This window comes from Ceratotherium simum, chromosome 31, assembly GCF_057802395.1.
Source record: "Ceratotherium simum simum isolate JZ-2026a chromosome 31, ASM5780239v1, whole genome shotgun sequence".
Taxonomy (NCBI): Eukaryota; Metazoa; Chordata; class Mammalia; order Perissodactyla; family Rhinocerotidae; genus Ceratotherium; species Ceratotherium simum.
Window position 1 is genome coordinate 19,251,031 of NC_141930.1, and position 26,297 is coordinate 19,277,327.

The 26,297-nt window shown below is 36.9% G+C and overlaps 1 protein-coding gene and 1 non-coding gene across 7 annotated transcripts in view; both read right to left on the reverse strand.

Annotated features, from left to right (window-relative positions):
- CSPP1 (centrosome and spindle pole associated protein 1) overlaps positions 1–26,297 on the reverse strand; it is a 198,077-nt gene that overhangs the window by 123,548 nt on the left and 48,232 nt on the right. For all 6 annotated transcript variants that reach the window (XM_087420484.1, XM_087420485.1, XM_087420483.1 and 3 more), the window contains exons 2-3: positions 22,876–22,984; positions 20,906–21,005 (exon numbers count right to left, since the gene is read on the reverse strand). In XM_087420484.1, the coding sequence (XP_087276610.1) occupies positions 20,906–21,005; positions 22,876–22,984 (209 nt within the window). The remainder of the gene's footprint in view (positions 1–20,905; positions 21,006–22,875; positions 22,985–26,297) is intronic.
- Positions 11,265–11,397, reverse strand: LOC147913031 (small nucleolar RNA SNORA31). The gene has a single exon (XR_015549293.1). It is a non-coding gene; the product is annotated as a small nucleolar RNA SNORA31 (small nucleolar RNA).

Genomic DNA, 26,297 nt, shown 5'->3' on the forward strand with positions numbered 1-26,297 from the left:
TTTGAGCTGTTTCCTTCTGTTTTAGGGGGAGAGGAGCTATTATGAACAAAGCTCTACTGACATTCTTGTACATGTCTTTTGGTGAATACATGCATGTATTTCTCTTGGCTATACTCCTAGGAGTGGAATTGTTGGGTCACAGGATAAGGTCACAGGGTTTAGTAGACACTGCTAGTTTTTCAAAGTTGTACCATTATACATGCCCACCAGCAATGAATGAGTCCAGGTGATCCACATCCTTGCCCACTCTTGGTATCGTTAAGTCCTTTAAATATTAGACACTACATTTGTGTGCAGAGGTGTCTCACTGCAGTTTCAATTTGCATTTTCCTAATGATGACTGATGCTTAGCACCTTTTCAAATGCATTTGGATTTCCTCTTTTGTGAAATGCCTATCCAAGTCTTTTGCCCATTTTTAAAATTGGATTATCTTTTTCCTACTGATATGTAGATGTTATATATATGTGCATACATATACACATATACATATGGCTGCCTTTTTGCATTCTTAATTATGTCTTTTGATGAACAGTTCTTAATTTTAATGAAGTCCATTTAATCAAACTTCTCTTTTGTTAGTTCTTTTCATGTCCTATTTAAGTAATCTTCATTTACTTCCAAGGCCTCGAAAGCATTCTCCTATGTTTTCTCTAAGAGCTTTATAGTGTTAGGTTTTACATTTAGGTTAATGATTTTTCTTGAGTTAACATTGTATGTAGTGTGAGATATGGGTTAAGGTTTCTCTTTGTTTGGTATGGATATTTTGTCTAACTGATCCAGCACCATTTATTGGAAAGACCATCCTTTTCCCCACCGAACTGCAGAGGTGTCTATGTTACAAATCACGTCTGTATATAAGCGGGTTTGTTTCTATGCTTTCTATCCTGTTCCAATGGTCTATTTGCCTAACCTCATACCAAACTAAACTGTCTTAAATACTATAATTTTATACTAAGTCTTTATATATAACACTTTAAGTTCTCCAACTTTGTTCCTTTTCTTCAAGACTGTCGTGGCTATCCAGGTTCTTTTTCTTTCCTTACAAATCAGTTTATCAAGAAGTTTGCCAGTGCTGCACTGAATCTACAGATATTTGAGAGAAGTAGACATCTTAATGATACTGAATCTTATAATCCATGAAAATAGTATCTCTCTCCATGTATTTAGGTTTCTTTAAATGATCTCAGTTAAGTTTTGTATAGGTCTTACTCATATTTTGTTAGATTGATTCCTAAGTATTTGAAATTTCCAATATGGCTGTAAATGATATTTTTTTCAATCTCTCTTTCCGACAGTTTGTTGCTAGTATATAGAAATACAATTGGTTTGTATAGCCTTGTATCTGGCGACCATGTGAAAATGACTACTAATTCTAATAGTCAGTGGATTCTGCTGGTTTTTCCACCTAAACAATCATACAATCTGTGAATAATGACACTTTTACTTCTTCCTTTCCGCACTTTATACCTTTTTCCTTGCCTTATTGCGCTGATTAGTTCTTCTAGTAAAACGCTAAGCAACAACAACAAAAAAAGTAGTGATAGAGGGCAACCTTGTGTTGTTCCCAAACTCAAGGAAAAAGCAATCAATGTTTTACCATTAAGTATGATGGTAGATGTAGGGCTTTTTGTAGCTACATTTCATCAGATTAAGGAAATTGCCTTCTATTCCTATATTGCTGAGCATTTTTATCACAATGGTATCGAATTTTATCAAATGCTTTTCCTACATTTATTGATAATTGTATGACTTTTCCCTTTATTAATATGATGAATTACACTAAATGACTTCTAAATATTAAATGAATCTTGCATTCTTAGAATAAACCCCATTTGGTCACGGTACTGCAGGACCTTAAAGATTACCGAGCAAGCTGAAACCATGCAGCAATCTTAAAAACCAATGGGAAAATTATGATTGTTCTGTGAACTTCATGAACTTTTGTCAGAACATTAACAACTCCCTTACTATTGGTTATAAACATACAGGGGAATTTAAAAATAGCAAAACTAATAATAATTTAGTACACTGAAATTTAAAACATTAGAAACACTGAGAACTAAAACATTTTATTTCTTTGTAAAACACTTATCAAGAGTAACCTGAACACTGCTTGACTTCTTGTTGCATAGCTTATAGTATGTGGCAAGCATCTATCTTTTTTATGCTTTGGCAACCCTGATAATGTTGAGAGACTTCTAATCCATGAACACAGAATGTCTCTCCATTTATTCAAACATTCTTTAATTTCTCTCAGCCACGTTTTGTGGTTTTCTGCATATAAGTCTTGCACTTTGTTAAATTTAGTCAAGTATTTTACTCTGTTGCTATGATAAATGGAATTTACTTAATATCATTTTGAGAATGTTCATTGCTAATATATAGAAATACAATTAATTTTTGTACATTGATCTTCATATCTTGTGAACTTGCTGAACTCATTTATTCTAATGGATTTTTGTAGACTCTTTAGGATTTTCTACAAACAGAATCATGTCATCTGCAAATAAGGACAGTTTTACCACTTCTTTCCAACTTTGATGCCTTTTATTTATTTTATTCCCTCATCCCTCTGGCTAGAACCTTCAGTTCAATGTTGAATAGAAGTGCTAAGAGCAGACATCCTTTGTCTTGTTCCTGCTCTTAAGAGGAAAGCATCCAGTCATAACCATTACATATAATGTTGGCTATTGGTTTTTCCATAGCTGCCCTTCTTCAGGATTAAAAGATCTCTTCTAAGCTTAATTTGTTGACACTTTTTATCCTGAATGGGTATTAGATTTTGTCAAATGCTCTTTCTGCATCTATTGAGATTATCACATACTTTTTTACCTTAACTCTATTAATCTGGTATGTATATTAAATTAATTAATTTTGAGATGTTAAAACTAAACTTGCGATAAGGTGACGTCAGCATCATGGCGGAGTGAGCTTTCCCGTGAACTCTTCCCCCGACAAGATAGAACAAAAGGAATAGTCACAGACCAACAACGGAATCCCAGACAGTGAAAAGCTAGAGTGGAGGGATCCACACTGCCACACAACTGAGAGCTGAGCGTGCTGGGCCCCCGGAGGAAGTGGGGAGAGGTAAGGCGAACTCCTCTCCCTCCCCATCAGATCAGCGATCCCAGTCCGCGCGGCTCCCACAGAGGGGGGAGGGGCGGCCCTCGGCGGGAAAACTGTAGCTCTTCGGGCTCTCTCAGCCAGTGGGAAACTCCCGCACAGAGGACTCAGAGGAGCCACAGGGCTACCATCAACATCTGAGCACCCCAGAGAGCGGATAAAGAGGGGCAAACGAGAAGCCTCCCACGTCAGGGACCCAGAGGGCAAAAGAGAGAGCTCCCCCCTCCCCGGAAACCGGACTCTGCAGCTCAACCAACCAGACCAGACCAAGCGATCCGTGGCAGACCTGATCAAACGACTGGACCCGTGGATCACAGGGGGGGAAAAAAAAAACAAAAAAAAACAAAACTGCAGATCGCAGCAGAAAAACCGGGGCAGAGCGCAGGGGGCTTAGACTACACAGCCCTTTACCACCAGACAGTGGCGGCAGGTGGAAATTGCAACCAGAGATTTCCAGGATGAGGAAAAACAAAACCAACACAGGAACCACAATGCAAAAATATATGATATCACCAGACCAGAAACAAAATGACAAGCACCCAGAAACCAACCCCGAAGACACAGAAATCCATAAACTAAATGACAGAGATTTCAAAGTAGCTATCATAAAAACGATCAACGAAATACGAGACAACGCAGACAAACAATTCAATGAGATTAGGAGTTTCTTCACAAAAGAGATTGAAATCATAAAGAAAAACCAATCAGGGGCCGGCCCTGTGGCTTAGCGGTTAGGTGCGTGCGCTTCGCTGCCGGCGGCCCAGGTTCGGATCCCGGGTGCGTACCGAGGCACCACTCCTCCAGCCATGCTGAGGCCGCGTCCCACATACAGCAACTGGAAGGATGTGCAGCTATGACAGACAACTATGTACTGGGGCTTTGGGGGAAAAATAAATAAATAAAATCTTTAAAAAAAAAAAAAAAGATTTAATTTAAAAAGTAGAAAATATTAAAAAAAAAAAAAAAAAAACCAATCAGTGCTGATGGAGATGAAGAACACAATGAAGGAGATAAAGGAGAACCTGGAATCTCTAAAGAACAGAGCTGACAATATGGAGGAAAGAATTAGCACCTTAGAGGATAGGAATACAGATATACTCCAGATGGAAGAGGAGAGAGAACTAAGACTAAAAAGAAATGAAGAAAGACTCCGAGAAATATCTGACTCTATTAGAAAATGTAACATAAGAATTATAGGTATTCCTGAGGGAGAGGAGAGGGAAAGAGGAACAGAGAGCCTATTCAAGGAAATAATAGCTGAGAATTTCCCAAATCTGGGGAAGGAGCAGGAAATACCAGTAAGCGAAGCCAACAGGACACCTATATATATTAACAGACAAAGGCCTTCACCACGACACCTAGTGGTAAGGCTAGCCAGGGTCAACGACAAAGAAACCATATTAAGGGCAGCTAGACAAAAACAAAAAATAACGTACAAAGGAACTCCCATCAGGCTCTCAGCGGACTTCTCAACAGAAACTTTACAGGCTAGAAGAGACTGGAATGATATATTCAAAATACTGAAAGACAAAAACTTTCAGCCAAGAATACTCTATCCAGCAAAAATATCCTTCAAATATGATGGAGAAATAGTAACTCTCCCAGATAAACAAAAGCTAAGGGAGTTCATGGCCACGAGACCCCCACTACAAGAAATACTCAAGAAGGCCCTCAGGCCTGAAAAAAACAAGAGAAAGGGAACACAAAGCTTGGAGGAAGGAGAAGAGTAGGTAGACAAACTCAGAAAAATAGTAGATCTTTACTGGAATAGGTTAGCAACCACTTAAATACTAAATTCAAAGATCAAAAGAAGAAATTCACCAAAAATAAATTTAACCTCATCACTGTAAACACACAGCCACAACACAAGATAGAATAAGGTATAACAAGAAAAACTTAGAAGGGGAAGAGGAAAGTGACTGAATTGACTTAGTATAAGGAAATAGGAGGCCATCAGATAATGGACTATCTCATACACAATATTTTTTGCCCAAACCTCAAGGTAACCACTAAACAAATAATCAAAACAAAACCACATATGATAAACAAAGAGAAAACTAGAAGAGTCATAAGACAGAACAACCAAACTGAATTGGCAGTCCAAAACAAATGGGACAAGAAACAAAGGAAATGCAAAAGAACCAGAAAATAAGTGACAAAACAGCAACATTAAGCCCTCATATATCAATAATTACCCTAAATGTAAATGGATTGAACTCTCCAATCAAAAGATACAGAGTGGCAGGATGGATTAAAAAGCAAGACCCAACAATATGCTGCGTTCAGGAAACACATCTTAGCACTAAAGACAAGCACAGGCTCAGAGTGAAAGGATGGAAGACAATACTCCAAGCTAATGGCAAACAAAAGAAAGCAGGTGTTGCCATACTCATATCAGACAAAGTAGACTTCAAGATAAAACAGGTTAAGAAAGACAAAGAAGGGAAATATATAATGATAAAAGGGACACTCCATCAAGAAGATATATCACTTATAAATATATATGCACCCAACACAGGAGCACCAATGTACATAGAGCAACTATTAACACACCTAAAAGGAGAAATCAACAACACAATAATAGTAGGGGATCTTAACACCCCACTTACAGCAATGGATAGATCATCCAGACAAAAAGTCAATAAAGAAATAGTAGACTTAAATGAAAAACTGGACGAGATGGACCTAGTAGACATATACAGAGCACTCCATCCAAAAACAGCTGACTACACATTCTTCTCAAGCGCGCATGGAACATTCTCTAGGATAGACCATATGTTGGGAAACAAAGCAAGCCTCAATAAATTTAAGAAGATTGAAATCATAACAAGCATCTTTTCAGACCATAAGGCTATGAAACTGGAAATGAACCATGAAAAAAAAAACTGGGAAAGTGACAAAAATGTGGAGATTAAACAACATGCTACTGAACAACCAATGGATCATTGATGAAATTAAAGGAGAAATCAAAAACTATCTGGAAACAAACGAAAATGATAACATGCCATATCAAACCATATGGGATGCAGCAAAAGCGGTCCTGAGAGGGAAACTCATAGCGATACAAGCCCACCTTAACAAACAAGAAAAAGCCCTAATAGGCAACCTTAAATTACACCTAACAGAACTAGAAAAAGAAGAACAAACAAAGCCCAAAGCCAGCAGAAGGAGAGAAATAATAAAAATCAGAGCAGAAATAAATGAAATTGAGACCAAAAAAACAGTAGAAAGGATTAATGAAACAAAGAGTTGGTTCTTCGAGAAGATAAACAAAATCGACAAACCCTTAGCCAGGCTTACTAAGAAAAAAGAGAAAAGGCTCAAGTAAATAAAATTAGAAATGAAAGAGGAGAAATTACAACAGATACCATGGAAATACAGAGGATTATAAGAGAATACTATGAGAAATTATATGCCAACAAATTGGACAATCTAGAAGAAATGGATAAATTCTTAGACTTATACAACCTCCCAAAATTGAACCAAGAAGAAATGGAGAATCTGAATAGACCAATAACAAGTAAAGAGATTGAAATAGTAATCAAAAACCTCCCCAAAAATAAAAGTCCAGGACCAGATGGCTTCTCCAGTGAATTTTACCAAACATTCAAAGAAGATTTAATACCCATCCTTCTCAAACTATTCCAAAAAATAGAGGAAGATGGAACACTTCCTAAATCATTCTACGAGGCCAACATCACTCTGATACCAAAACCAGACAAAGACAGTACAAAGAAAGAAAATTACAGGCCAATATCGCTGATGAACATTGATGCAAAAATCCTCAACAAAATATTGGCAAACCGAATACAACAATACATTAAAAAGATCATACACCGTGATCAAGTGGGATTTATACCAGGGACGCAGGGATGGTTCAACATCCGCAAATCAATCAACGTGATACATCACATCAACAAAACAAAGAATAAAAACCACATGATCATCTCAATAGACACAGAGAAGGCATTTGACAAGATACAACATTCATTTATGATAAAAACTCTCAATAAAATGGGAATAGAAGGAAAGTACCTCAACATAATAAAGGCCATATATGACAAACCCACAGCCAACATCATACTCAACGGGGAAAGACTGAAAGCCATTCCTCTGAGAACAGGAACGAGGCAGGGCTGCCCACTCTCACCACTCCTGTTCAACATAGTACTGGAGGTTTTGGCCAGAGCAATCAGGCAAGAAAAAGGAATAAAAGGAATCCAAACAGGTAACGAAGAAGTGAAACTCTCACTATTTGCAGATGACATGATTGTATATATAGAAAACCCTAAAGAATCTGTTGGAAAACTATTAGAAACAATCAACAACTACAGCAAAGTTGCAGGGTACAAAATCAATCTACAAAAATCAGTTGTATTTCTATATGCTGATAATGAACTAACAGAAAGAGAGCTCAAAAAGATAATACCATTTACAATTGCATCAAAAAGAATAAAATACCTAGGAATAAATCTTACCAAGGAGGTGAAGGACCTATACAATGAGAACTACAAGACATTATTGAAAGAAATCCATGATGACATAAAGAAATGGAAAGATATCCCATGCACGTGGATTGGAAGAATAAACATAGTTAAAATGTCTATATTACCTAAAGCAATCTACAGATTCAATGCAATCCCAATCAGAATCCCAATGACATTCTTCACAGAAATAGAAAAAAAATACTAAAATTTATATGGGGCAACAAAAGACCCCGAATAGCTAAAGAAATCCTAAAGAAAAAGAACAAAGCAGGAGGCATCACAATCCCTGACTTCAAAACATACTACAAAGCAATAGTAATCAAAACAGCATGGTACTGGTACAAAAACAGACACACAGATCAACGGAACAGAATTGAAAGCCCAGAAATAAAACCACACATATACGGACAGCTAATTTTCGACAAAGGTGCTAAGAACATGCAATGGAGAAAGGAAAGTCTCTTCAATAAATGGTGTTGGGAAAACTGGACAGCTACATGCAAAAGAATGAAAGTGGACCATGTGCTATCGCCATTCACAAAAATTAACTCAAAATGGATCAAAGACCTGAAGGTGAGACCTGAAACTATAAAACTCATAGAAGAAAATATAGGCAACACACTATTTGACATTGGTTTTATTTTTTATTTATTTTTTTTTTCAAAGATTTTATTTATTTATTTTTTCCCCCCAAAGCCCCAGTAGATAGTTGTGTGTCATAGCTGCACATCCTTCTAGTTGCTGTATGTGGGACGCGGCCTCAGCATGGCCAGAGAAGCAGCGCGTCGGTGCGAGATCCGAACCCGGGTCGCCAGCAGTGGAGCGCGCTCACTTAACCACCAAGCCACGGGGCCGGCCCTTGACATTGGTTTTAAAGGAATCTTTTCGGATGACATGCCTACCCAGACTAGGGAAACTAAAGAAAAAATAAACAAGTGGGACTTTATCAGATTAAAGAGCTTTTATAAGACAAATGAAACCAGAATCAAGATGAACAGACAACCAACCAGCTGGGAGAGAATATTTGCAAAACATACATCTGACAAGGGGTTGATCTCCATAATATATAAAGAACTCACACAACTGAACAACAAAAAAAACAAACAACCCAATCAAAAAATGGGCAGAGGAAATGAAGAGACACTTCTTCAAGGAAGATATACAGATGGCCAATAGGCACATGAAAAGATGCTCAACATCACTAATCATCCGGGAAATGCAAATCAAAACAACACTAAGATACCACCCCACGCCCGTTAGAATGGCTATAATCACCAAGACAAAAAACAACAAATGTTGGACAGGATGTGGAGAAACAGGAACCCTCATACACAGCTGGTGGGAATGCAAATTGGTGCAGCCTCTATGGAAAACGGTATGGAGATTCCTCAAAGAATTAAAAATAGAGATGCCCTATGATCCAGCCATCCCACTACTGGGAATGTATCCAACGCACCTGAAATCAACAATCCAAAGAGGCTTATGCACCCCTATGTTCATTGCAGCATTATTCACCATAGCCAAGAAGTGGAAGCAACCTAAGTGTCCCTCGACTGACAATTGGATTAAGAAAATATGGTATATATATAAAATGGAATACTACTCAGCCATAAAAAAAGACAAAATCGTCCCATTTGCAACAACATGGATGGGCCTGGAGCGTATTATGTTAAGTGAAATAAGCCAGAAAGAGAAAGACAAACACTGTATGATCTCACTCATATGTGGAATATAAACCAACACATGGACAGAGAAAACTGGACTGTGGTTACCAGAGGCAGTGGGGGTGGGGGGAGGGGGGTGGGGGGTGGGCACAAGGGGTGAAGGGAGTCATATATATGGTGATGGACAAACAAAAATGTACAACCCAAAATTTCACAATGTTAGAAACCATTAAAACATCAATAAAAAAAAAAAAAACTAAACTTGCATTCCTGTGATAAATCTCACTTGGCCAGGGCGTATACACATTTTTATATGTTGTTAGATTTAATTTGCCAATACTTTGTTGAGGATTTCTACATCTATATTTATGAGGGATAAATGGTCTGTAGTTTTCTTGTGAAAACTTCATCTGGCTTTGATATCAAGATAATACTAATCTCACAAAATGTGCTGCGAAGTGTGCCCTTCTCTTTCTTTTTTTAAGTTTATGAAGGAATAGTATTATTTCTTCCTTACATGTTTGGTAGAATTCATCAATGAAGCCATCCAGATCTGGGCTTTTCTTTGTGAAAGATTTTTAATGAAGATTTCGATTTCTTTACGTGTTATATAGGTCTAGTCAAATTTCCTATTTCTTCTTGAAGCAATTTCAGTAATTTGGGTCTTTCTAGGAATTTGTCCATTTTGTCTAAGATGTCTAACTTGTTGGCATAACAACACACAATATTAGATAAACAAGTGAGCAAACACTAAATATTTATTAGTGTTAGCTCTGTGAAATTCTACTTGCATTTAATTTTTAGCACTATTTCTACCCTACCTGTAAAGAAATTCAATAAAAGAAATGATTTCAATAGTGATTGTGATGGTTAATTTTATGTGTCCAAGTTGGCTGGGCCACAATGCTCAGATTATTTGGTCAAACATTATTATAGATGTTTCTATGAGGATGTTTTCTGGATAAGATTAACATTTAAATCAAAACTTTGATAAAGCAGATTGCCCTCCATAATGTGGGCAGGCCTACTCCACCTTTGTTAACAGAACAAAGACTGACCTCCCCAGGCAAGAAGGAATTCTGCCAGTAGACAGTCTTCAGACTTGAACTGCAACATCAGCTCTTCCCTGGGTTACCAGCTTTCCAGCCTACTCTGCAGATTTTGGACTTGCAAGCCTCCATAATCACATGAGCCATTTCCTTAAAATAAATAAATCTCCCTCCCTCCTTCTCTCTCTCTCTATGTATATATTTATGTATGTATGTATGTATGTATGTATACATACTATTGCTTCTGTTTCTCTGGAGAACCATAACAAATACAGTGACTTTTTTTAAATTGCTGGATTTGAACTAAGATTTTCCTAAACTTAACCTACTATCTTTTTCTTCTCATCAAATTAAAAATGAGATTGTGCTTGAAAAATAATTTAAAAAATTTTTCTAACTCCTAAAATTTTATTAAATAAGTTATTGAAAATATTAATCAATTTCTTCTATGAATTTAGTTTTTCAAAATATATTTCAAAATTACCACACTTAAAAAAGCCAACCTCTTCTCCAAGAGGCATACTGACTCAGTGAATCTTCTTTAACATTTACTTCTTTAACATTTAACATTTACCATGTGCCAGGTACTCTGCTAGGACTTGGGAAGATAAAGAGATATAAATCCCTGCCCAAAGGAACAGCATCTAGACAGTAAACAAGTAAGCAAATAATGTAACATAGTAAGTGCTTTTTAATACCTTCCTTAACCTACTGCAATGCTGCAAGTACCAATCAGTTTGGTACACAATGAATTTTCCCTTCACCCATGGATGAAGGCTAGTTTTTAACAGTTTTGTGCCAGGTCTAGGTTGCTTTTTTTCTTTAACTCAAATTTTAGACTCTCTTTTGAAATAAAACAGGCTCTTCACTGTTTATAACATTATTTCTGAGTTGTAAAACCTCTCTCTCCAGGTTTTCCCCTGTGTTAACCCTGTCTTCTTCCTCTATTTCCCCATTCAATCTTGGCTGCCACAATCAGACAGACATAAAGGGCCAGGACACTTTTTTCTTGCATCTGTAGTGGAAACCTTAGCAGCAGACAGTAACTGCTCCAGGTCTGTCAACAGATGCATTAGGTTGTTTTTTAATCTCAGGAGGTCATAGTGATACCGAACGTCTTAATCTCAAGTTTGTGTGCCTGATGCTTGGCAGCATCAGCTCATCCTCATCCACTCTCATCTCTGGCCCGGCCCCTGCAATGGCCTCCTTGCTGAGCACCTGGACTGCCTGGGGCTGCCCAAGCCACTGCCCACGCAGCCGCCAGAGATCACCTGCCAATCACCCTGGACTGAAAACGGCTGGGTGGTTCCAGCAAACACACCGCCTTCCTAGGCCTTTCCTTCCTTGCTGTTTTCTTGAAAATCACTTTCCAATCCAATCCTCCTGCATCCCCACAGCTGCCACCCTGGCCCAGACCTGACTTCTCTCACTTGGAATGACAGCTTTGGTCTCCCATTCTCCCCTCTGTCCCCTGGCTCATGTGGTTCTCCATACACCCCTCTGCCCCATGCCCCTGGCCTCAGTCTCAGCCTCAGTCCAGCACAGTAAGCCCATCACTGAGACATCAGCGCCTGGAGATGGAGAAAGGTTTATTCGAATTGGCCAAAATGAGAAGGCAGGAGGATAGGTTCTCTCAAATCCGCCTTAACAAGAGAAAAAAAGCAGGGGGTTTTATGGAGCTAAAAGGCTCTGCAGGAGGAGTTTCTGAGAAACAAAGGGGTAAGCCGGTTTCTTTCACTCCAAATAAGCCCCCGGGCAATCTGATGTCTGGCTGTCAATGATAGCCTGGTGATTCTAACTTCCTTGAAGGCATTCTCTTTCTTCTGTAAAACAAGCTCATAAATCCTTGTGACCCATGAGTCACCCTTCAGGTTAAACAAGAAAATAGCAAATTGACAAGATTAACTTCTTTTCATCTATGTCTGTGTTGGGAACAAGGTCAAAGGTCTTACTGAATATTTACAGTAACTCTCAGGTACCCAATTTCAATGGTCATGTTCTTATACTATAAATCATAAAAGTAGTATCTTCGAATGCAAAAGAGGATCTACACTACCATATATAGAGAAAGAAGAGAGGGTTATATACACGTGTGCACAGTCTAGTCATGAAATGATATACACGAAATTGCTTAACAAGAGAAGCTGGAGGACAAGGTTGGGAGGGTGTGAGATAACAGAAAAAAATATATATATACACACACATATAGGTCTCTGCTCCCAGTTCCTGGCACAGAGTTTCTGAGACCCTTGTAATTTTCTAAGTGATAAGAACATTAGGAGCATCTCTTGTTTGAATATTTATCTTTGATCCTGTCCCTGACACAGGGCTCCTAAAACCCTTGTAAATTCCTAAGTGATAAGAGCACTAGGAGCATATTTTGTTCTATTTAAGTGACTGAGTGGGCTCTTGGATGAGGGCTGGTCACTGGAAAGACCAATCCATGATTATAAGCTTGGAATTTTCAGCCCTGCCTCTCATTCTCTTGAGAAGGGAGAAGGGCTGAAAGTGGAGTTTATGATCTATCATACCTACGTGATGAAGCCTCCATAAAATCCCAAAGGTAGAACGAGCTTCCAAGTTGGTGAACACATGGAGTTGCTGAGAGAGTGGCTCACCTGGAGAGGGCACAGAAGCTCCACACCCCTTTCCACATATCTTGCTCTCTGCATCTCTTCTATCTGAATGTTCATCTGTATCTTTTATCATATTCTTTAATAAACTGGTAAATGTAAGTGTTTCCTCAGTTCTGTGAGCCACTCTAGCAAATTAATCAAACTCGAGAGGGTCATTAGCACCTCTGATCTACAGCCAGTTGGTCAGAAGCAGAGGTGATAACCTGGGCTTGCAACTGGTGTCTAAAGTGAGAGGGGGAGGTAGTTTTGTAGGACTGAACTCTTAACCTGTGGACTCTGACACTATCCCTGGGTAGACAGCATCAGAATTGAGTTGAATGAGTTGAATGGAGGACACCCAGGTGGTGTCCGAGAATTGCCTGTTGGTGTGAGGAAAAACCTCCACATATTTGGTGACCAGAAGTGAAGTGTTCCATGTAAAAGTAAAAGAGACACACAGGAAAGAAAGACATAGTAGGAAAGAACTGGGTTTTTCCCCTACACAGGAAGGAAAAAAACGCTAAGTTTTTCCTTTTCAGAGGGTCACAAATTTTCATGCTATATACTTCTGTACTCTTTACAATTGTTTTGCTGTGTGCATGTTTTTTTAATTTCTTTAATGGGAAATACACAAACACAAAAACTTCAGAGTAATGCCTCTATCCTCATCATCGAGACAGGAACTATGTTTCAAAAGCAGCGCAGAAAATTTGCGGATTTTGGGTTGAAACGAAAAAATGTTGAAAGTACTGGCTGCATTATTTCATCTATTAAAAATGTCTTCCAGGATATGAAGCATCAAAATCAAAGGGATAATGATGCTCAACCTCTCTATAGGAAAATGCTCAACTTCTCTAAGGAAGACAAAGAAAGAGGAAATGATTTTTGACTGAGGTATGACAGACTAAATTAAAAAGATTAATGGAAGTATTTCTCAACAGTAATGGTTATGAGGCATGAAAATTAGTTTGTAAGCAAAGTCAAAGAACTTCTTTAATAAAAGAACCACAAATATTATGTGTAACAATGGTTTAGAGAGATAGAAGACATCATTTGCTTTTACAGATCATTTTCAGCTGACTCTCTCATAATTTCATTAAATCTGAGTTATTCTAATAAACTTCTTACCAAGGACATCATTTCATCAGCTTATATGGACTAAACCATGTACATTCTATGTATTATAATGAATTTGGCTAGTCTCTGTCTCTGGTTCCTGGGACGTAACTTCTAAATCCTTAGAATTTTCTGAGTGATGGAAGTGTCTCTGTTATTCATGGTAGGTCCATACAACCATCCCTGATAATTTATATTAATAAGATGACTAACGGTGAGCCCCTAATTTACACTAAAGAGATGACGCAAATGGGGACTAGACACACCAGAAAGATCAACCACGTGATTAGAGAGTTGAACCTTTGAGACATCTGACATCAGCCTCACCGTAGGGGAAAGTATGGAGTCTGGAGACTGAGCTACATGGGCAACAATTCAGTCATGCCTACACAATGAAACCCCATTAAAAACTCTAGACTCCAAAACTCAGATAAGCATCCCGGTTGGCAATACTCTATACTGTTACATATTGATATGCCGGGAGGGTGACAACATCCCTGAAGCTGATAGAAACTTCACTTTTGGACCCTCCCAAACCAGGCCCTATGCATCTCTCCCTTTGGCTGGTTCCGATTTGTATCTTTTTGCTATAATAAAACTTTAATAATAAGTATAGCACTTTCCTGAGTTTTGTGAGTCATTCTAGTGAATTATCAAACTAGAAAGGGTAGTGGAAAACCCCATATTTGTAGCCAGCTGGTAAGAAGTGAGGATGACCTGTGGACCCCCAAACTTGCAGCTAGTGTCTGAGGTAAGAGAAGTCTTGTGAAGCACTGTGTCCCTAATCTGTGAAGTTTGGTCCAACTCTGGGTAGTTGGTGTCAGAAGTCACTGTAATGCTCCCCAAATCCTTTTGTGAAAGGATGCTGGAAGAATGAGCCACACAGATAAGCATTACCCATGAATATCATCAGTATCTAACAGAAATGAATTTACAAAATCATAAAAATGTAGTGTTATATGATAGTTGTACTGTGAACTATCAATAGATTGTTTTCATTGGCTAAAACGAATATTGCCAGTTTATATATCATTGATAGCTACTACGCTTGATTACTCATTCAAAGTATGGAGTCAGAGAGCTTTAATTCAATATGTAATCTCCCAACTTGATGTTTATTAAACCAGTTTGTTTTATAATTCCTAGAAGAGACCACTTAAGGAAAACTCTCTGTTGGCAAATTATTTTTCATGTTTCCTAGTGTCAAAAATTACATATTTCGCCTAATTTTAAGGCTGCAATTATCCAAGCAAGAAGTCAATAACTGAATGTGGATACAGTGCCAAATTATATATTATTCTTTAATATGACTCAATGTGCATCAAAAATAATTAATTATTGCTTCAGTTGGCAATAAAAGAAACATTCCATAAATATTAAATTCTACACACCCAAGAGAATTGTTTATTTTTACAATGGGGACCTTCATTCATTCATTCAAAATATCTTCTCTAAGCACCAAAGTGCCAGGCACTGTGCTAGGCAGTAAATATAGCAAGGCAGGCAAGTTGGCATGTCATTGCAGTACAAGAGAGAGGTGAACAAGTTCAAAATTATTCTTCAAGGGGAGAACCAGTGCCATAGGAACACAAGGCAGGAATGGTCAACACAATTTGGTAAAAGTAATAAAAGGGTAAAATTAACATACAGGAAACAAGAAGCCATTGAAGGGTTTGAAGCAAGGCTAACATGATCAGATTTGTTTTTTGGAAGGATATCAATGGGCAGTACAGAGACTTAGTAGAGAGGACTAGACATAACACAAAAAAAAAACACTAGAAAAAAATCTAAGTGAGAGATAATGGAAGCCTACATAAAATAATGTCTGTAGGAATAGAGAAAAGTACATTTATTTGAGGTTTAGACTTTAGAATCAACTGGACTTGTGTAATTACTTGCCATGGGATCTAAAAGGAAGAGAGGAGTCAAGAATGAGTAAGCAGCCAGGTCACTGGATCACAAAAACATCTGAGAGGAGTAAAGTTAATTTTGTACATGTTGATTTTGGCCCGTGACATCCAAGTACAGATGTCCAAGAGAAAATTAGATATATGGGTCTGGAGTTCAAAAAAGAAATTGAAGTTGGGATAAAGATTTAGGAGTCATGAACAAGGTGATGGAAAATAAAGCCCTGTGAGTGGATGAGGTCATTGAGGGAGTGTATGAAATGAAAAGAGGGCCTACGACAGAGTCGTAAGGGACACCAATTAAGGAAAAGACAAAGGTCACTGTCTGTAAGTTAGACTTAAAACTTGCCAACATTTGTGAATGTAAAAATCAAAGAATAATTCTTAAATCTTAACATAATTCTCAAAAATCAAAAATAGACTTGTAAAAAGAAGTCAGGAAATTAATATTTATTGTCCACCAATTATGTGCCAGTCATCTCTTCATAAGTAGTCAATTACTGCCACAATAACCTTTTAAGATAAATGCCAATTCTTAAGATGAGGAAACAGAGATTAAATAACTTGTGCCAGGTCACAAAGGCATGACAGCTACAGTCCAAATCAACTTGTAATCGCAGAATTTCAAAGTGCTTCTGTCTACCTTGGTGCTTGAGAGAACCTACTACTAAAGTTTTAAAAAATTATCTCTTGGAATAATCAAATTTTCGATTCATAAAAATTTAGGGCTAGAAGATAAACCAACTTCTTTATGTTACAGATAAAGAAACTGAGGGCCTTAGAGAATCTGAATGGAACAATCACAAGAGGTTGAAACAGTAATCAAAAACCTGCCAAGAAAGAAAAGTCCAGGAGCAGACGGCTTCTCTGGTGAATTCTACCAAACATTCAAAAAAGATTTAATACTTTTCCTTCTCAAACTCTTCCAAAAAATTAAAGAGGAGGGGACACTTCCTAACTCATTTTACAAGGCCAACATTACCCTGATACCAAAACCAAACAAGGACAACATAAAAAAGAAAATTACAGGCTAATATCACTGATGAACATAGGCACAAAAATCCTCAATAAAATCAAAGCAAATCAATCAACGTGATACACCACATTAACAAAACAAAGAATAAAAATCACATGATCATCTGAATAGACGCAAGAAAGCATTTAACATGATCCAACATCCATTTATGATTAAAAAAACTCTCAATAAAATGGGTACAGAAGGAAAGTATCTCAACATAATGAAGACCATACATGACAAGCCCACAGTCAACACCACACTCAACGGTGAAAAACTGAAAGCTATTCCTCTAAGAACAGGAACAAGAAAAGAAATGTCCACTCTCACCAATCTTATTCAACATAGTATTGGAAGTCTTAGCCAGAGAAATTAGGCAATAAAAAGAAATAAAAGGCATCCAAATTGGAAAGGAAGAAGTAAAATTGTCACTATTTGCGGATGACATGATTCTATACATAGAAAACCCTAAAGAATCCACCAAAAAACTATTAGAAATAATTAACAAATACAGTCAAGTTGCAGGGTAAAAAATCAACATGCAAAAATCAGTTGCATTTCTACACACTAATAATGAACCAGCAGAAAGAGAACTCAAGAATACAATCCCATTTACAATTGCAACAAAAATAATAAAATACCTAGGAATAAATTTAACCAAGGAAGTAAAACACCTATACAGCGAAAGAAATTGAAGAAGACATAAAGAAATGGAAAGATATTCCGTGCTCATCGACCGGAAGAATTAATCTAGTTAAAATGTCTATATTACCTAAAGCAATCTAAAGATTCAATGCACTCCCAATCAGAATCCCAATGACATTTTTCACAGAAATAGAACAAAGAATCCTATAATTTATATGGAACAACTAAAGACCCCGAATAGCCAAAGCAATTCTGAGAAAAAAGAACAAAGCTGGAGGCATCACACCCCCTGACTTCAAAATACACTACAAAGCCATAGTAATCAAAACAGCAAAGTACTGGTACAAAAACAGACACACAGATCAATGGAACAGAATTGAAAGCCCAGAAATAAAACCACACATCTATGGACAGCTAATCTTCACCAGAGGACGCAAGAAGATACAATGAAGAAAGGAAAGTCTCTTCAATAAATGGTGTTGGGAAACTGCACAGCCACATGCAAAAGAATGAAAGTAGACCATTATCTTACACCATACACAAAAATTAACTCAAAATGGATTAAAGACTTGAATGTAAGATTTGAAACCATAAAAATCCTAGAAGAAAACACAGGCAGTACATTCTTTGACATCAGTCTTAGCATTATCTTTTTGAATACCATGTCTCCTCAGGCAAGGAAAACAAAAGAAAAAATAAACAAATTGGACTACATCAAACTAAAAAGGTTCTGCATGGCAAAGGAACCACCAACAAAATGAAAAGACAACTCACCAACTGGGAGAAAATATTTGCAAATTATATATCCAACAAGAGGTTAATTTCCAAAATATATAAAGAACTCATACAACTCAACAACAAAACAACAAAAACCCAATCAAAAAACGGGCAAAAGATACGAACAGACATTTCTCCAAAGAAGAAATACAGATGGCCAACAGGCACATGAAAAGATGTTCAACATCACTAATTATTAAGGAAATGCAAATCAAAACTACAATGAGATATCACCTCATACCCATCTGAATGGCCATTATTTAAAAAGACAAGAAAAAACAAGTGTTGGAGAGGATGTGGAGAAAAGGGAAGCCTCATACACTGCTGGTGGGAATGCAAACTGGTGTAGCCACTATGGAAAACAGTATGCAGATTTCTCAAAAAATTAAAAATAGAAATACCATATGATCTAGATGAATATTCCAGTTCTGGATATTTATTCAAAGAACACCAAAACACTAATTCGAAAAGATATATGCATCCCTATGTTCACTGCAGCATTATTCACAATAGCCAAGAGGTGGAAGCAACCCAAGTGCCCATCAACAGATGAATGGATAAAGGAGATGGGATATATATATACACAATGGAATACTACTCAGCCATAAAAAAAACACAAAATCATGCCATTTACGACAAAATGGATGGACCTTGAGAGTTTTATGCTAAGCAAGGTAAGTCAGACAAAGAAAGACAAATACCATATGATTTCACCCATATGAGGAAGATAAACAAACAAACACATAGATAAGAACAGATTGATGGTTACCAGAAGGGAAGGGGGTTGGGGGAAAGCAAAAGGGGTAAAGGGGTACATATGTATGGTGATAGGTGGAAACTAGACTTTTGGTGGTGAGCACAATGCAATCTATACAGAAGCTGAAATACAATAATGTACACCTGAAATTAACACAATGTTATAAACCAATGTGACCTCAATAAAATAATTTTAAAAAAGGAAAGAAATTGAAGGCATTCAAGATTAAGGAACTTAACCAAAATATAATACTTAAGCTCACTAAAGGTGTATATTAACCAATAATTTGTAATAGAATCAGAATTGAATTTTTTATCTATATAGCTCATACTGAAAGTATGGCATTCACTTGGAGCTATTTTTCTTATAGAGACAAAGAGCCCACTAACTATTCAGTCTCTTAGCCAACATCCCCTTGTACCCAGTGGCATACAAAGGCAAAGCAGTTAACAATTTAGGAGTATACCTATGGTCATGAAAAAAGAGTCCGTGTGACAACAATGCTTTAACCAAAAGAACTCATCATATTTGACTTCCTTTATGTAAAAAAGTTTCAGTCATCATAAATAATTCACGGTCCGGCCCCATGGCTTAGCGGTTAAGTACGCGTGCTCCACTGCTGGTGGCCCGGGTTCGGATCCCAGGCGCGCACCGAGGCACCACTTCTCCGGCCGTGTCCCACATACAGCAACTAGAAGGATGTGCAACTATGACATACAACTATCTACTGGGGCTTTGGGGGAAAAAAAAAAGAGGAGGATTGGCAATAGATGTTAGCTCAGAGCTGGTCTTCCTCAGCAAAAAAAAAAAAGAGGAGGATTAGCATGGATGTTAGCTCAGGGCTGACCTTCCTCACACACACAAAAAATAATAAAAATAAATAAAAATAAATAAAAATAAATAAATAAATAAATAAATAATTCACAATTTTAAAATACTGATACAGGGGCCGGCCCTGTGGTGTAGCAGTCAAGTGCACGCGCTCCACCGCTGGTGGCCCAGGTTCGGATCCCAGGTGCACACAATGCACTGCTTGTCAGGCCATGCTGTGGCGGCGTCTCATATAAAGTGGAGGAAGATAGGTACAGATGTTAGCCCAGGGCCAGTCTTCTTCAGCAAAAAAGAGGAGGATTGGCATGGATGTTAGCTCAGGGCTGATCTTCCTCACAAAAAAAATAAATAAATAAAATAAAATAAAATATTGATACGTTTTCTTAAAAAAAAAAAAAAGTATACCTACCAACAAGCCAAAACGTAGTAAAAAGTTTCCAAATATTTTCACACGAAACCATAATCAAAGAATCAATACAGCTGCACTGTTAACTTCTTTACAATTCCAATATAGTCACCAATAATTAAAACAGTCTTTCACCAAATAGCATTTTGTATACTTGAAGCATATTTCTTTGATTTTTAAATAAAAGCATGTCCACCATTTTTATTAAACAATTAACACACTCTCTCTCACACACACACACACATATTCCATTCACATTTTTCAGTTAATTTTTAGTTATGTTATATATACTTACTGCTATGATTTCCATAAGTAATAACCAAGGCAATAACATTTAAAATAGGTATAAGGTTCTCAGTATGCATTATACTTCATATGTAGACTGTACTGTCACATGTAACATTCCAGAAAAGAAAGAGTAACTAGGACACCAAAGGTATCTTTTTTTCTGACAAGACAAAGCTCTTTCAAAACAGCCTGCTAAGAATATCTTAAAATCAATTTAGACATACCTAAGGAACCCCTGGTCTGTTGACTGTTTGGTGGTATGTTTTCCTTAGCCATGGAGATTAATATTTTAGTGTTTTCAGAAAGCTTCTCTGATGGCTCTCCCTGAAAGAGACATAATATTTACAAAAGCAGAAGGAAAAAACCCCACAAAATATACAATTCATCTCAATACTGTTATTAAACAACTTGATGAAATTGCACAGTACACTGCAGAAGAAATTTAAGTGTAAGATTTGAGAAATTAACCAAAAGTATTTAATACTGCATTAAATGTTCTAATATTTACCTCATTCACTTATGAACAAATATCCAGTGAGTTCCTACCAGGTACTGTCCCAGGCACTAGAAATATATGAGTGAAAAACACAAGAATATCTGCCATCATGGAGCTTATAAACTATTGTGGAGACAAACACTAAACATAATACATCATTAGACGATGTAATATGTAGACAGTGTTAGGGAGGGGCTATGGAAAAAAACAGAGCAGGGTAAGGATGCCCAGAAATGATGGGGGAGGGACTGCAAGGCCTCATTGAGCAGGTGATACTTGAACTAACACTTAAAGATTATTATTTACGTACTATTTAATATTAGAAATTATAATAAAGTTGTATTTAAAACTATGTAATAACTGTTTCAAACACTGTATGCTAGTCCTAAGTATGGGAGAGTGGTTAAGAGCATAGACTTTGGAGCTGGACACATGAAGGTTCCAATCCTGAATCCACCACTGTGTGTACCTGGACAAATTTCCTTAACCCCTTTAAGCCTCACTTTCTTGATGTGTAAAACAGAAAAAAATTCCACCTACTTCACAGGGATATTATGATTAAATAAGATAACACACGCAAAGCGCTTGACACAACTCCTTGCACATGGCAGGTATTATGAAAGGAAGGCAACCTAGCACGGTGGTTAAGAGAACAAGCACTGGATTCAAGGTGCCAGGGATCCAAGCCTAGTTCTACTAACTCTATCACCTTAGTCTCATTACTTAACTTCCCCATGCCTCAGTTTACTCATTTGGAAAATGACAAGAATAATAGTACATATCTCACCGATTCATGTGTAACCTCTTAAGACTATGCCACGTCCATAGTTAGCACACAATAAATGTTAGCTATGTGAGTAAAATTCCTTTAAGTGTAGGGTGTCCATATTATTTATCATCTCAAACAGGATACTTCTGTCCAGGACAACTGCTACACCAGATGAGAAACTGGGACAACAGGTAAACCAGGATTGTCCTGGGCAAACCAATATATATATGATTACTCTCATTATGATGGACCATGTGACACAGATTAATCTACATTCTATATTTTATTACCTACACTGAGCCCATGAGACAAGGTGCCATGTCTGTCTAGATTAGTGCTGTATTCTCAGCCTAGCACAGTCTCAATAAATATTTGCTAAATGGATGAAGCACTCTCACTAAAACTTTAGGAAAGCTTTAAGAAAGTTTTTTCAGAGATTGCTTTCACAAACATTTTAACAAATACATATTCTGAGAAGCAAATATGCAAAATAAAAGAAACTATTCTAATAAATTCACTTTTGTAGATTTCCAAAAAAAAAAAATTTTTTAAGATATTGATTCATTAAAAAATTGAACTTTTTCACTTAGAATGAGAACTTGCTTTTATATGTATTCTGTTTATATTTTGAAAGTTCCTTGTACTAGAACTAGTCTCCTAATCATTTTATGAAAGACATAAATTATTAATTAAAACTCTAATGAGAGAGGAGAAACTGTAAGATACAAAACACTACAAAAGAAAAACTGCATTTAAACTCACTGAAATCTTGTCCAGAGTCAGGCTCCCAGAGTTAAGAATGAAAACACAGCCAAACTTAAGTATGAAACAGAAGATTCTCACTGATAGAAGATGTTTTGCATTTACACAGGGCTACTCTTCAGAGGCAATCTTAATGAAACATGTTGGAAGTAAATGATGAACCTCACCTTCATTTCCATGTAAGGTGGGTCACTTTCCAATTCTGCTTTGTCTTTGGCCAATTTGGCTTTTCGCTCTTCAATAAATTCATCCAAATTATCAGTCATTTTGTAGATACTAAAAAAAAAAAAAAAACTTTTAATGAGCACAGCTGTATCAGAGTATTTTTAGGCTAATTATTAACATGTGGGTTTAGTCTACATTTAGTCTACCTCATTTATCAAATGGAGAAGTTCAAACAAGCTTGACTGAAACAAGCCTGCCTGCTTTCTCTCCCAACTTTCCGAAAAAACCTACAACATACTTTAAAATACCAGAAAAGAAATAAAAAAGAAAATGAACCACCACCACCACCATCCCCACAGACATACAGGAAAAAAACTTTGAACTCTAAGTCAAAGCACTTTTTTTCAAGTTTTTTTTTTTTAACTACTTGGAGCTAATTGTGAACTTACAAAAAAGTTACAATAAAAACAGTACAAAGAATACCTGTTACTCTTTACTTATTCCCTATTTTTGAGATTTTGCATCACTTGCTTTATCCTTTATGCACACAAATTCATTCTCTCTTTACACACATAATTTTTCTAAAATTATTCAGAGGGTGAATTACATAAATCATGGCCATTTACCCCTAAATGTTTCAGTGTGTGTTAACCATTAAGTTATTTTCTTACATAACCTCAATATAATTATCAACTTCAGTAACACTGATTTTTTTTTAAATCTACTGTCCATGTTCCAACGTTGTGAACTGATCTAAAGTGTCCTTTACAGAATTTTTTTCTCTCTCTCCAGTTCAGGATCCAGTCTATGTTAGGCACTGCATTTCATTGTTATGTGTCTTTAGCCTTCTTTAATTTGGAACATTTCCACCATCTTCCTCTGTCTTTTATGACATTAGTATTTTTTAATACAGCCTACCCTCACCCACCCTTTTTAACAGAATGGTCTCATTTGGGGTTTGTCTTATGTTTCTTCATAACTAAATTAAGGTTATGCATTCTCAGGAGAAATACTACTTAGGTGGTGATGTGTCCTTCTCAAAGTGTCAACAATTAAAGATACACGATGACCATCTGCCCTTCATTAGTCATGTTATTTCTGATCACCTGGGCAAGACACTGTCTGATTTCTGCACTACCGTTCCTTTATAACCATAAAGGGTCTATAAAGAGACATTTTCAGACCATGCAAATATCCTGCTTCAGATCAAAATTTCCAAGATTTAGCATCAATTGGTGATTCCTAATTGATCCAATCAATTCTAGATGGCTTCAAAACGCTACTTTTTCAATTCCACCACTCTTTGTATATTTTATTCACCAGCTGGCACTTATTCTAAGAACCCTTCCTTCATCTATATTTATTTATCGGCTTATTACGAGTATGTTCTCATGAATTCCTATATTCTTCAGTAAGCCCTGGAATTGTTTTTAAATTCATAAGCTGTGGTTTTTATTGAGGAATAACTTATATACCATAAAATTCACCCATTTTAGAGATCAGTTCCATAAGTTTTAGTAAATTCACACAGTTGTGCAGTTATCACCACAATCACACCTTATAACGCTTCCATCACGCCCAAAAAGTTCTCTCATGCCCCTGTGTAGTCAATCCTCACTTCCACCCCCGACTCAGGCAACCAATGATTTGTTTTCTGCCTCTATAGTTTTGCCTAGTCTGGAAATTTCAGATAAATGGATCATACAATATACAGTCTTTTGTGTCTGGTTTCTTTCACTTAATGTTTTTGAGATTCATCCTTGCATCTATCAGTAAGTATTGTTTTTTTATTGCTAAAGTATTTCATTGTACAGAACTACCACATTTTGTTTATCTATTCACCCACTGCCGGACATCTGAGTTGTTTTCATTTTTTGGCCATTTATGAATACTGCTGATATGAACATTGTGAACAGGTTTTTGTGTGGACATACATTTTCAACTCTCTTCAACACATACTTAGGAGTGGAATTGCTGAGTCATCTGTAACTCTATGTTTAATATTTTGAGGAACTGCTAAACTGTTCCTCTAAGTGTAAAGTGGCTGTACCATTTTACAGTCCAACCAGCAGTGTATGAGGGTTGCAATTTCTACACATCCTCACAAACACTTGGTGTTTTCAGTCTTTTTGATCTTAGTCATTCTATTGGGTGTGTAGTAGTACTCACTGTGGTTTTAATTTCCATTTCTCTAATGACTATGACGTTGACCATCTTTTCATGGGCTTATTTGCCATTCACGTATCTATACATATAACTACTGGCAAAACGTCTTCAAATATTCTGCTCATTTTTCAAATATTCTGCTCATTTTAAAAATTAAGTTGTTTTCTTATTATTGAGTTGTAAGATTTTTTTTATACATACTGGATACAAGTCCTTTATGAAACATGTTTTGTAAATATTTTCTCCTAGTCTGTGGTTTGTTTTTAAGTTTTCTTAACAATGTCTTCTTTTTTTAATAGATTTTATTTTTTTAGAGCAGTTTTAATTTCACAGCAAAACTGAGAAAAAGGTATAGATTTCCCATATATCCCCTGCCCTGCTCATGTATAGCCTCCCCAATTATCAACGTCCCCCACCAACACGGTATATTTGTTACAACTGATGAACCCACGTTGACACATCATTATTACTCAAAGTCCATAGTTTGCATTAGGGTTCATTCTAGGTGTTGTACATTCTATGGGTTTGTACATATGTATAACGACATGTATCCACCACCAGAGTAGTTTCACTGCCCTAAAAGTCTTCTGTGCTCCACCTGTTCATCCCTCTCTCCCCTCTAACCCCTGGCAACCAATGATCCTTTTACTGTCTCCATAGTTTTACCTTTTCAGAATATCATGTACAGTTGGGCCCCCATATCTGCAGGTTCCACATCCACGGATTCAACCAACCGTGGATCATATACTATGTTTACAATCCGTGGTTGGCTGAACCCCTTGGGGATACAGAGGGCTGACTAAGGGACTTGAGCATCCTTGGATTTTGGTATCCACCCAGGGTCCTAGAACCAATCCCCCACAGACACAGAAGGACAACTGTGGTTGTAATCATGCAGTATATAGCCTATTGAGATTGGCTTCTTTCACTTACTAGTATGCATTACTAAGGTTTCTCATTGTGTTTTCATGGCTTAACAGCTCATTTCTTTTTAGCATTGAAGAATATTCCATTGTCTGGATGTACCACAGCTTATTTATCCACTCCTTCTTCTACTGAAGGACATCTTGGTTGCTTGCAGTTTTTGACAATTACAAACAAAGCTGCTTTATATAAACATCTGTGTGATGATGTCTTAAGAGCAAAAGTTTTTAATTTTTATGAAGTCCAATTTATCCATTTTTCATCAATTTTTAATCAATTGTGGGTGCTTTTCATGTCATATGTAAGAGGTTTTTGCCTAGCCCAAGACCACAAA